Here is a 13,324-nt window from a genome sequence, read left to right as displayed (position 1 = left end):
TAATTTATGCGTAAAATCATAAGTTTGCTGTAATTAATAAAATAATGCCCCTGAAATGCTAATTTTTGTTTCACATACTCTAGATAGGCATCTGATCAAATTTATTTAAAAAGAATTTCAACATCACATTTATTTTCTTATGTATTCTATTGTTTTCTAAATTTCTTATGTATTTCTTTGTTTTTCGACTTATTGTTTTTTATTGTTTTTTCAATGGAAATTGTCGGGGACTTTATTTGGACCATAAAAAAGATAAAATTAATTGATTTTAAGCAGTAAAAGAAAAAATAATGATACATTTATGAATTTTGGTTAAAAACACTATTTGCATTGGATTTGTACACAAATTCACGTTTTTGAGTAATTTTGGGTGTGCATGCACTTACGAAATGTTGCGTAATTTCCGAACCGCGTACCCGGGGGTCACAATTTTGGTCTCAAAAGTTGCGCGAGACTTGAAAGTAAAAAGTCAGTGAGTGACGCGGTCAAAAAAATTTGCGCGGCGGATTTATCACGAAAAATGTCGAGGGGGGGGGGCTGAATCAGCCCCCCCCCAGTCTTTTTAGGGTTAAAAGGCAAACAAATTTATTTGTTAAGGGCAGATTGGTAGGTTGAATCATGTTTCAATGTGGCCTTATTACATCATGCACAAACAGGTTTGGTAACTAACAACCTTAAGAAGTGACCTACATAGAAGCAATAACATACATACAAAAGGCATGTACACTGTAAACCAGCAGTACTGTGTACATAGAATTATATGCATTGGACACATATTTATAGTTTTATACATAACACCCTATCTGTGTCCCTTATAAGGCAGCAAATCTACTCTACTCTTTCATCAATGTTTCAGGGTTTTTTTTTCTTCTAAAAGTGAACATCACAGGACACAAATTGCTCTAGAAGATCGCCAAGCTCAAATCTCCTAGTCTTTTTATTTATCTATTTATTTTTTTTTTTTTGGGGGGGGTAAATCCCCTCAAAAGTACATATCAGAATTTCTTCTCATTACAAGATTATATCAATGCATGTGCCCCAAAACAGTGGTGATATGAAAGGTATGAGCTAAAAATGTGTTTTATTGGATAAATATACCATAAAATTTACAGTAAAATGTTTATTTGATCAGGTGCCTATTAAATAAACACTGCATTATTTACATCTTTTACATCAAAATCTGAAAGATGTGAGTAGGCCTACTGCAAGTGCTCTGTGAGCGCTAATGTTTCTGTGGCTAGTACTGCATGTGAGACAAACTGATTAAAAAAGGCAGAGTGAGACATTAGGCAACATGGTATAGACAAACTAGTTACACATCTACAGTATTAAATTAGATGATGTGGAGCGTCTGCTAATAGTTTTATTAGACCAAAAGGCCATAGAACACAGGACATTCTCCCAATCTTCCTTGGTGATAAATGCTTCCTTCAGAAGTCATCAAACAGTTCATCTTCAAGTCCGTCCAGAAGATCACCAATACTCTCTGTGGAAAGGGGAAACAATCAGAAAGGAGAAGGGAGATGAAGTCAGTTCTGGGAAGGATAAGAAATTATGTCTCATGTATCACTTTGAAAGTAGATCTCATACAAAATGAGGACATTGGGTCAGATGCACAACAAGTAGCAATTGCTTCAAGCACAACAATTGCCAGCCAAGTAAAAGATCATGCCTTTACACCGACTGCTTTATTTATTATGCATAAACCTTTGCTTGTGCTTAATCCTTTTCTTGCCTTCAGAAAGCAATTGCTAAGGGTTTGAACAATAGCGTCGTCACACTGGTGCAAACATGACTCGCCGAACAAGAGTGGGACTCGAAGGCAAAAGTGTTACAGTGCAAAATACCGCTTCTCTCCTGTAACATCTAATCTTTTCCTTAGACGAGATGTCAAACTATTCCTTTAACTTGTTTCTAATCTATTAATTCATATAGTTGACATGCATTTTGTACTTGCTAGGAAGAAAACATGTTTTTCTTGGTGGCCCGATTAGACCATCAAAATCATCAATTTCATATTTTTGGTAGCCCAGAAGCAAATTTGGTAGCCCTAAAACTATAACAAACATTACAATTTATCAAAACTTTGGCAGACCGATCGGGCCACCAAGTGTGGGCTTTTACAGATTTTATTTGGCCCCGATTCTCATTTTTGGTTGCCCCGGGCCACTGCTAATTTTGAGCCCTGGGGGGCTTTTCATGAAAGAACTTGTCGGACGTTTTATCCGAGAGTTACCATTGTAACAGTACCTCTCAGCCAATCACCATCAGAGATAGATGTCAGATCTGACTTGTCGGATGAAAATGTTGATGAAACACTCCCCTGATGTATGTACAATTTTGGGGAGGTAAACATCCTGCAAACAAGGTTTTACAGTCAGTAACATAAGGTATTTTAAAGGTAGCTCCTGATATTCCGTTTTCCACCTACCTTCTCTACAGCTATTTAGACCCTTGTTCGGTCCACCTGATTTAAATCCTCCACCTGTGTTTGACCCAAGACCAGAAATATCCCTCAGGCAAGGCCTCTTTATCTCCTCAGGACACTTGACAACACTTGGAGTGGGCTTAGATGACACAGGATGGCATCTTTTGGTTGTTACAGGTAAAACTCCTGACGATGATAATGATGAAGAGGATGATGATGTAGTACCAGCTGAAGATACTGGTGGTGATCGTTTCTTAGGCTGAGAGAACTGAGCCATTGCAGGATCCTCGGGACGAGGTGAAATGGACAAGGAAGATGATTTTGCAGAATTTACCCCATCCAAGTTTTTAGACTGTGCTGCCCGTCTCTCTCCTGTTGGTCCCTTTTTGGTAACATTTAGTCCGGGTTTCGCATCACCTGCACCGAGTTGAGAATCCATCAGCAGCACATCTTCCTCATCCTCATCCTCAAGCATTTCCTCCCATATTCCTGCATCATCATCCTCTAGGTATTTATCTGCATCCATGGCAACTACATCTGGTACATCACTTGACCCAAGTCCATCGTCATCTTCGCCTCTCCTCCCTGTTGCAGAGCCCATGCCAGTGACAGGAGATGACCTTTGTTCATTTCCAGATTCTTCCTCGGATGGACGCTTCTTGGTCATTGACCGTCCAGAGTGTTTTCTGGTTCTCTTTGGTGTCTTCTGGCTGCCTGGTCTGCTGTTGCTCTCACCAGGGAAAACCTGTATAAGGTTACTAGGTGTGATGTTCAGGTAATGATTGCGCTGGGATGGGCTCAGGACTCCAACCTAATTATTGAATACAAAAAAACAATTAGCTCTTGTAATTAATGATATTGTCTATTTTATGAATAATGTATCTATCTATCCATCCATCTATATCTCTATCAGTCCACCCATCTACCTATCAACATCTATCTACCTATAAACATATCTATCTATCCATCTATCTACATCTATCTATCTTTCCGTCTGTCCGTAAATCCATGAATCCATCCATCTATCTATCTAATCTAATCTATCTGCAGTAATAAAATCAGACAGTAACCATTCAAGTCCTGGACTAACCTGTCTAAGGACCAGAACAGAGCCAGGTCTAAGGTCTCCCTGGTACTCTTCAATCAGCCTCCGATGAATCGTCCCCTGCATCTCACCGCTGGGATCACAGAGGCAAACACTGGCATCGCTGCTGTTGAGGGAGATGGTCTTGATCATCACACACAGGTGGTTTACCTTGTTCTTTGTCAGCTGCTTCAGGCTTGCCTTGAGGACAAAAAAATGAGGTTGAAAATACAGATACCTGTACATTTTCTTCACTTTGCATGTCAACTTTTTCAGACTTGCCTGGTTCAAAAATATCAAGCTTATACACAAAAACTGAAGTGTCACTTTGTTTTCTGTCAGCTGCTTTAGGCTTGTCTTGACAATAAGTAAATAGGAGAGATGGTGTCAAAATCTACAAGCATGAAATCTGGAGGGGGGGTTAACACGTTGAAATGTGAAAACAAATTTCAATCTAATCAAGACTGGCATGTGGAAAATAATGCATCACTGCAATAGTAAGATCACACTAAACGGAAGTGCGCTAATGTATATAGATCAATCAGATTACAGGTTAAATATCATTTGCATGTCTGAACTAAATTGCATAACTTTTAGTCGGACTCCACAGTTTATTAAACACACTCTGATATTCTACGTACAAAGAGTCTTATTATTACCATAGCACTCCCGCTATCTAGATGGTACCTGGGATTTTCTGTGAGGTGGAGGGAGGAGGTACATGTATGGAGATATTCATTGGGATTAAAAAAAAAAATACAAACAACAGACTGTAAAGTCAGGTGAATGTATAAAAAGGCAATATAAAATAATAAAAATTAACTGAAATGTGACAAGAAAATAAATATCATATATCATACATAGGTTAAAAAAAAGGAGAGAAAATTAGAATAGAAAAATGGAATTAAAGTAAAAAAGCAAAGTGAAGAAAAGAAAAAAGAATATGAGAAGAAAATGAAGGAAAGGAAGAAAAAGAAGAAGAAATATGAAGAGGCAAAAACAAGATGGAAAAAGGAAAAAGGGAAAACATCAAAGAGGAAAGTGAAAAACAAGTGAAAACCCCCAGGAGAAATGGGGGGGGGGTGAGTAATATATTAGAAGTTGGAGGTTTGTGTCTTTCTTTTCAATTACTACACTGCCCTTTTAAAACACCCTTACCTTTCTAATGACAAGGTTAATATTGTTCTGTTGAAGGATTGATGATGGATCACCATCTTTTATGCCAAGTTCTGCCTTCATCCTAAACCAGGCTCCGTGCTCAAAATCACCGACATCAGAAATCTCTTCACTCGACTCCTGAAAAAGGTGAAAATGTGAGCTGCTAATGCTGCTTTACCAGACCAACTCATAATTATTGTGATGTGGCGTTGTATTGCTGGCACTGCGACCACTTCAGCTTAGTAACTGCTTATATTTTTTGCAAATTTCATAATTCACAGCTGCCCATTTATTGTGAAATTTGTGAAAATTGAATATAAATGCCACGTGTTCCATTGCTAACAATCTAGAAATGAGTGCAAACAGAATCAAAATGAAATGATCACCCAACTGTTAGCATGTATGCAAAAAACACAGTGCCAAATCATTCTGGCTGAAAATGTGTATTTGCTCCAAAATTGACAAAATAAGCATGGCATTCTAGCCTAGTGTCAGCCATTTCTCCATGCAACTTTAACAGAATGTCCCGCAGGTGATTATCTATGTTGGTAATTTTCAGTATGATATCTGTTAGCTAACTTTTCATGATTAAATTCACAGAATAACGAAAATGAATCAGATCTATATCCATGATGATAATATGGTGACAATTAACCTTGATTCTAAAGACTTTCTCACAAAATCACTGTTTGCTGACATAACAGGCAATTTGCTTTAGTGCAGTGTGAATATTTCTCTGTTCACAGTAAGACAGAACTAAGCACATTATTTTCAAGAGTAAAACGGATTTCAACAAGCACAAGGAGATGTCCATGATAACTGACCTCTGTTTCCTGAGAGAGCTCTTCTTCTTCAACCTTTTTCTTGAGAGCAGCTGCCGCATCTTTCAGCTTCTGGCCAGGGCTCTGTTAAAAAGGACGCCAGAATTAAAAGAGGAAAATAAAAATTAATATTCTGTGAAATTAAAGTAATGTTATGCCAGTATAGAGAGAAAACATTGGGTCAACTCCCAACGCTCTACATGAGTAATTGCATAAGCACATATCATGATATCCACAGTAACTTAAATTGCAGTTAATCTTTGGATGCAAAATTCTTAAAATCAATATTTGCCGATGGGATCTAAGTGGTCTATGTACAAAGTCTAAGAAAATAAGAGGATTTGAAGAAAAGTGACATAACAAATAAACAAATAATTTGAACATCATACATTGATATTTTACATTTACTCAAGGAAGGAATGTTTGGGAACTTCAACATTTTATGGAGAGGAGGTTACAAGGAGAAAATGATGAAACCAAATTTTCATACCAGCTTGGGGAGCAATCCAGCAGGTCCTGGAAATTTTCTGGTCCCGCCATGGACAGAACCTGTTCCAGGACTGGGACCCGATCCTTTGCAAAGCTGGGCCACTCTGGGTGTCAAGACTGGTCGGGAAGGTTGACCAGGTGTGGACTGTCTCTGATTAATAGGTGGTCTATTCAAGGAAGGATGTTGTCTCTGGGCATGGCCGGCAACGGGAGTTCGCTGTTGTTGGGCATGTCCTGCTACCGGGGTGTGTTGCCGATGAGTGAGATCTTGTTGGGGTTGTCCCCTCCCTGGAAAGTTCTTGCCTCTCCCGTGCATAGCGGGGGTTGCGACTGCACTTCCTGGAGTTGTTCTATGACTATTAGTGCCATATTGCAGGTCATGCCTACGGGGTGGAGGGGTTTGATTGTAAGATGAAACACCTCTACCTCTACTCTGGTTATTATATCCTGGATTGGCATTACCTGACCTTGTACTTGGAGACTGTCCTACATTATGTCTCACTTGCATATTTGCACATGATTGTCTTCCTTGGAAGGCACCAGCAGGAGCGGGTGTGTTCATGGATGACCTGTTGTTGGTTCTGTTGTTGAACTGTTCATAAGGCATTGAGCCAACCCTGGAAGATAAAGGGGTTTGAGGAGTTTTATTAATTGTTTGCGGTGTGCCTTGTTGATGAGGGGTACATGGCCTTTGAGGTGGCGAGGTCATCACAGGCTTTCTAACAATCCCAGGACTTTGTTTGGGTGTTCTAGATATACTTTGAGTAACAGTTCCATGGGCACCTTGGACAGCATCTGAACTTGACATCTGGGGTCTACTGTTCTGCAAAGTTGAACCTGTTGGACGCAACTGCCCAAGACTTTTATGGCTAACACTCTTGCTTGCTGAAGTAGGCTCTTTAAATTCATCAAGGGAAGTATCAAGAGTACTGGAAGACTCACTTCCAAGATTTTTCTTATCACAAGCTTCCTTTGACATTGTGTTCACGGGAGTAACTGGGGTAAATCGCTTTGAATTTAACTGTCTCAAATTTGCTAATGGAGATGGAATCTTTGCCATGCTTTGAGGAAGTTTATTACTGTTTACATTTGGCATTGGATTCACAGGATCTTTCCTACTTGAAGTGAGCTGATTTCTATTTTCTTGGACCAAACCTATATTCTTATTCCAATCGACCCCGATCCTTTCTCCAGTACTGATAGGGAGGGCTCCTTGCTTACTGCTACCAACGGATGGTGGCAATGGAATTTCAGGTGAAGTTTTACTTTTGAAGGAAAACTTTCTTCCTTCTCCTCCAGGAGTTCTTGCCTGAGGTACACCTGATGTTGCAGTCCTTGCATGCATAGAGGGTACAGTCGTGTGGGTCTTGCTAAAGGTGTTTTGTTGGTGTCCAGGACGGGACACAGTTTGCTTGTGCTTGGAGACCGCATTTTCTACTTTATCTGCCTGCTCTAGTTCCTCTAGAAAGCTCTGCAAGGAAAGATAAGTCATAACAAGCCAATAGCCAATATTTTTGGTTGTCTAGAATTCAAAGAGAAACAGTAATTACCAAATAAGAAGTATTCCCCTCAGCAATAATTTAGAATATCAATACACCAATCAATTAAATCAGCTTTGCTGCATACAAATTTTGTATGCTTAACCCTAACTAGGCCAGGCTTTTTTTGGCTGTTCTGTGGCCGGGGGTGGGGTGGGGAGGGGTTGATTCAACCCCCCCCCTGAGATCTCGGCTGCCGATCACGGGATGTATTTTATTGTTTTATGAATTTCTTATGTATTTCTTCGTTTTTTAACCTTTTGTTTTTCTTTGTTTTTTTCACCAGATTTATTGCACATTCTTTTTGAAGCATAATTATGCTAAACTCAATTGTTTTAAGCTGTTAAAAGTAAAAATAATCATATCTATGAATAAGATGAGAAAACTCAATTTGCATTGACTTTGTACACAAAATCACGTTTTGGAACAATTTTGGGTCTGACATGCACTTACGGAATGTTGCATAATTTTAGACTCGCGTACCCGGGCGTCGTTTATTTTTTGTCTCAAAAGATGAGCGAGACTTAAAAGTTTAAACTCTGTGAGTGGCCATTTTAGGGTTAATATTGCTTATTATCAACTCCTACATGTACAGGAATACTCAAACCAAACCCTGTGATGCACAGGTCAAAACCACTGCTCCATGACACATCCACACATTTGACTGATGTGCTTTTTTATTCAAGAAATAAAAAAACTTTTAATGATTTTCACTTGATTCACAATGGCTTAACCAAATTTAAATGAGCTCATAATTATTCATGAAATTTAGAGAAAAATACTCTGCTTCTACTTACATCATTGTTAAACAGGTCATCTTCATCCAGCTGAAAGAGATGGTCAGAGCCCTACACCAGGAAATAGAGATGGAGCACGCAGGAACAGAGAGCAGATGAGTAAGAGAGGGAGAGATTAAAGGAGAATGGAAGAGAGAGAGAGAAAAATGTAAAAATATACAATACATTTTATAAGGCCAAATTTTATACTTTCCCTAAAATTTACTTATGTAAATAAATAAGTATTGATAAGAAAACGTTATGGAATACATAAAATCTAAAAATTTAGGAATGTTGATCTTGATAACGTATTGTCTGATAACATGATGAAAAATGAATCATTTGAACATTTTGTCCCAAAATGGCCCAAACTGCTAGAGGGTAGAGTCCTACAGGTATTTCCAATATTGGCTGCTCTTGGCACAAAAATTCATTCCAACACAGTTGGTTTGAAATTTGAATAAAAATTTAATAAAATCAAGTTAACATAATGCTGAAAAAAGTTCATAAAAATGAAACATAAAGATGAAAATAAAAATATGTGTACACTTTTGAAAAATAAGAAAGCAAGATTTAAAACTTTACTATTTGTCATTACATGTACATAACAATTCTGAACAGAACTGGGCTTCATGCACGAGACACAATGCTTTTTGTTCATGCATGACGTTGACATTTTTTTCTCTCTTTTTTTCATGGAAAAGGATATGATTTGATGGGTGGGACCCATGAATGATGGGCTTTTTTTTCAACCTCATTTTTTTCAAAAATTATACCCCTGGCCGTGGCTGGGAAACTTGACCATATCTAGGCAGTAGGCACCTGCATCGCTGATTTTGGTGTGAGTGCTAACTTAGTGTGTGCACTCAAATTTCGAGCACACACACGATATTATAAGTGCGTGCAAATGAAATGAAGAGACACTCAGACAGAGACTGAGAGAGATGACAATCCTCACAGTTCTGTTCAATCAACATTTCACAATCAGTCACTCATCATACTCCTCAGCAAAGACCCTATATCTAGTCATAAACGTCATGGTATTGCATGCAATAAGTAGTCAGCCAGCTTACATGTAGCTAGCTGAACTCCATACACACAGCGTGGCGGTCGCTGGTGTTAGTATTAAGCAAGTGTAAGCCAATACCGAGATTTCTGGATAAAGATATAGGCCTACTCAAGAGAAGAAGGCTTTCGTTCAGCCTCATCCAGAGAATAGTCATGCTGCATGGAATTCATACAAAAAAAAAAAATCATTGATGCACTTGACGCAAGCGCCCGCAGTCAGACTGCAGGTCCCCAAAAAGTGGCTTCTTTCATCCAAGTGATATTCATGACTTGAGATGTTTTGCATATTTAATGAGCTTGATGCGGACCAAAACACCTCTTTTCATTCGGTCATTGCTGCTCTCATTGTGCATCGAATTTCATGAATTTGGTATCATTGTAAAGACAAAGAATCATTCTTTCATGTCATGTGTTTGGATTTATTCAAAGATTTTGTAATATAGGTTAAAAGTTTGATCTAAAATATGCTAAAAAATAAATATTTTCACCTGACAAAAGCTGCTATTTTCACACTTTATTTCTGCTTGAGCCCAAATGATTTTTATATCATGATAAAGCTGAATATGTATGCTTTGAAATGATATAGGTTTCAAAATAAGAATTGGTTTAATTGGGTCAAGATCACACTTTTCATTTGCCAAGTACATAAAGCAGTTTGAAAGCAAGAATACTGCACTCTGATTGGTCAAAGAGACCACACAATGGCAAATTCCAACGGTCCCAGTGCCTGGGTTCGTGGGAAGGTCACACTTCCCATGTGGTAATCTCCTCAAATACCCCGCGCCTGTTTTTCTGTGAACCTTATCCAGCCAATCAGAACTCTGGATTTCATGCAAGTACAAAATTTCAGAAATCTCGTCTTGTACCTTGGTGGGAAAAGTGTGATCTTGACCCGATTAAAAGGTGCCGCATATCAAGAGTGGCATTGTGAGAAAGTACAGAAGTTCAGCTTTATGGTGATATAGATATCATTGAGGCTCAAAATAAAAAGTTTTGCACAATTTGCAAAAGAAAACAGAGGAAGAAAATTCAGGTTTGAGGCACATTTTCAGGCCAGATATTTACTTATTTAACAAAATATTGTATACAAAATAAATGACCAAAATGAAAGAGTAACTTTTACTCTATCTGGTGGTGCAATAATATTTCATTTAACTTGAGGTTAAAACAGGTAAATTCTTAGTGAAAGAAAATCTCACGAATCACGAGATTTTGCAAGGAGGAGGATTCAGCCACGAGATGATTTGGATGAATCTGGCCTTTTTGCTCATTAGCATAGGGACCTGCGGTCTGACTGCCCGTATCGTGGGTGAAGAACACTAGAAAACAAGATAGCGGCGTAAACATCGGGCAAGTCTCTTCCTTCTTTTCATGATATTTTTCTCATTTTTTTGATGAATTCTTGTCTAAAAATAGAATCCATAGCATAGAAATGTCGGAAATGAAGTTGTATCCCATGGCCATGCACATGATTTAGCCTTTTAGGGCTAAATCTTTTAGAGAGAAAGTAGAAATCTCTGGAGCGAAAGTTTGAGGTTTTTTAGATAGTGGTACATGTAGTATGTACACACAAATGTATTTAAACTGGCTTCTTATGAGAGTAAACTTATGAGTACGTTAGTAAATGATATTTACTCTCTAAGACTCTAGTCTAGATCTACTCTCTCGAAGCCTCCTGCCAAGGAAGGAGTCAGTCAGGTTATATTCATAAACCTTGTTCATAGAATGAGTGGGAAATATTTAATATTATAGAGATCTACGACTATTGAATTCATATTATTAGGCCCTAGTGCAATCCAAAAAAAAAAGGCTTCAAAACTAGTATGTGTCCGGACACCCGACCCCAATCCTACTGACTGTACAAAGTCAAACTCAAAAGTCAAAGTGCGCATTTCGCACACTGCTCAGCTGCACTGCCGAGCTGATGGCCGCTTGGCCTCCTCATCACACCAGCTCACCAAAAAACGTGCCCACGGGTGCGGGACCCCTGACGATTGGCCTTCGCTGAGTGAGTGATGAGAACGTGAATGCGAATTCGATAATCGTATTTGGTCTACGAAATCACGCCCAACGATAGGCCTACCCCAAAATAATCAAACATAGATTACCTCCATATCTCTGGTTTATTTTTCAGCAACCCTTTCAGGAAGGGATGTTTGTCCAGATCAGATGTAGAGTTTCATTTTGAGTCATTTTTAACTCTGAGAGATTCGTGTTTACAAGACCACTCCGCAAATTCGTAAATCGCGGTGGTACATAAAAAGTGATATTCAGCATATGAATTCAATCTGTCATTTGTTGGTATACCGTGCATGTAGTAATAATTAAAAACGAAAGTCTTTAGTGATAATCGAAATCTTTTACTCTGTTAAAGTTTTATGGAAGTGGAATGTCTCTGGACACAGGGGCGAATCTAGCTTTTTTACAAGGAGGGGTTTGACCGAGAAATTAGAAAAGCCTCCCCCCAAAAAAAATGATAATATATAAATGAAATAAAATAAAGGAAAGAAAAAGGCTTCACTACAAAATGAAGGACATTCATGGTTCCGAAAAAAAATGACAAGCCCCCCCCCCCAATAAAAAAACCCCTCAAGGTTACACTAGCACACCACCAATTAAAGTAACTGCTTTTGTTTTTACTTGGCAACCCAAGGGGAGGGGTCGTTTAAACCCTTACCCCCCCCCCCACACACACACACATATATCCGCTACTGCTATTATCTTGCACCGGGATCTAGTAGGGCCCTGGCGGCCGGGGAACGAATTTTTTAGTGGGGGTGCTGATGTAAATTTGAAAAGCAAAAAAAAAAGAAAAGAGAAAAAGTTTTCCCTTCAAAAGGGAGATCAAATTGGTCCCGAAAATTTGGAAAGCCCCCCCCCCCCCCCATAAAAAAATGTTTTTACTACAAAAGGAGTGTGACATTTTTGCCTGAACATCTGGGGTGCAGCTGCCATGGTCCATGATCTTACCGTACAGATAGATAACCACACTCCCTCGATTTCCCCCTATCCCCTCAGTGTGGTGGTATAATACCAAGGGCGAGAGAAAATTTTTAACAGACCCCACTGACTTGGAAGGTTAAGGTTATATACATGAAGAAGAGATTTCACTAATAATGTGAGCGTGAAGCGCGAGGTGAAAAATCTAAGATTATAAATTGGGCGTTAGCAGTTAAATAAACAGGATGAGAATCTAAATAAAGACCAATGAGTACGTATCTCGCTAAAACAAAATAATGATATCACGAGAGGAATAATATGTGCATATTGACTTGAACCGCTGGATTTTCAGCCCAATGTTATCTTATTGAACACTTATCATTTATTAATCTCAATCAACAACCACTGCGAGCGAGAGAAGCGCGAGTGACTGGATGTGAACATTTTCAAAATTGTAAGAGTGAAAGTGCCAATTTGGAGCACGTGTGTATAGGGATGCTTTTAATAAATTTTCGATACATCTTTTTTTTTCATTTATCTTTTTTTTTTTTTTTTTTTTTGGGGGGGGGCAATGATCCTGACTACTGACTAGGGGAGGGCAAGTGCCTCCGTATACCCCCCCCGTGGTCCCACCATAAGTGTTCATTGCGATCGAGAGTATTTTGGGTGCTACGTTTTTTTTTAACAATGTTAATAGGCCTAAGTATTAGATTATAAAAATGGCGATCCTTTATATTAGAATAGTATTATCTTAATGTATGAAACCTCATGAATTTTCGACTGCTATTTCTGCTGAATTATGATATCATTTCTGTATACTTTGTTTTCCATTCCAGTCCACCCCTTTCCCTAGAACTTAAAATTCATTCTAAATTCTTAGGTGTAATTGTTGAGAAATCTTTGACTTGATATCGACACATTCAACATGTTACACTGTCCGTTTTTTTTAAAGGACAAGTCCACCCCAACAAAAACTTGATTTGAATAAAAAGAGGAAAATTCAACAAGCATAACACTGGAAA

General features: G+C 38.5%; 1 protein-coding gene across 1 annotated transcript; it reads right to left on the bottom strand.

The window, feature by feature from the left end:
* Positions 1-971: 971 nt before the first annotated feature.
* On the bottom strand, positions 972-11,596 carry LOC121426710. Its single transcript, XM_041623084.1, has 8 exons — positions 11,471-11,596; positions 8,316-8,366; positions 5,982-7,451; positions 5,495-5,575; positions 4,671-4,808; positions 3,519-3,713; positions 2,432-3,239; positions 972-1,486 (listed from the first exon to the last, which is right to left on the bottom strand). Exons 1-8 carry the CDS (start codon positions 11,474-11,476, stop codon positions 1,431-1,433), a joined length of 2,805 nt encoding a protein of 934 aa, XP_041479018.1. The 5' UTR covers positions 11,477-11,596; the 3' UTR covers positions 972-1,430.
* Positions 11,597-13,324: the final 1,728 nt, after the last annotated feature.

Source organism: Lytechinus variegatus, chromosome 13 (genome assembly GCF_018143015.1).
Source record: "Lytechinus variegatus isolate NC3 chromosome 13, Lvar_3.0, whole genome shotgun sequence".
NCBI lineage: Eukaryota > Metazoa > Echinodermata > Echinoidea > Temnopleuroida > Toxopneustidae > Lytechinus > Lytechinus variegatus.
The sequence above is the reverse complement of the archived record's forward strand: the minus strand, read 5'-3'. Positions and strand labels throughout refer to the sequence as shown.

Coding starts and splice junctions, on each gene's coding strand:
- LOC121426710 (XM_041623084.1), bottom strand. Junction 7,452..8,315: donor ATGACCTGTTTAACAATGAT/GTAAGTAGAAGC, acceptor CTTTCCTTGCAG/AGCTTTCTAGAGGAACTAGA. Junction 1,487..2,431: donor TCTAAATAGCTGTAGAGAAG/GTAGGTGGAAAA, acceptor CCCTTTCCACAG/AGAGTATTGGTGATCTTCTG.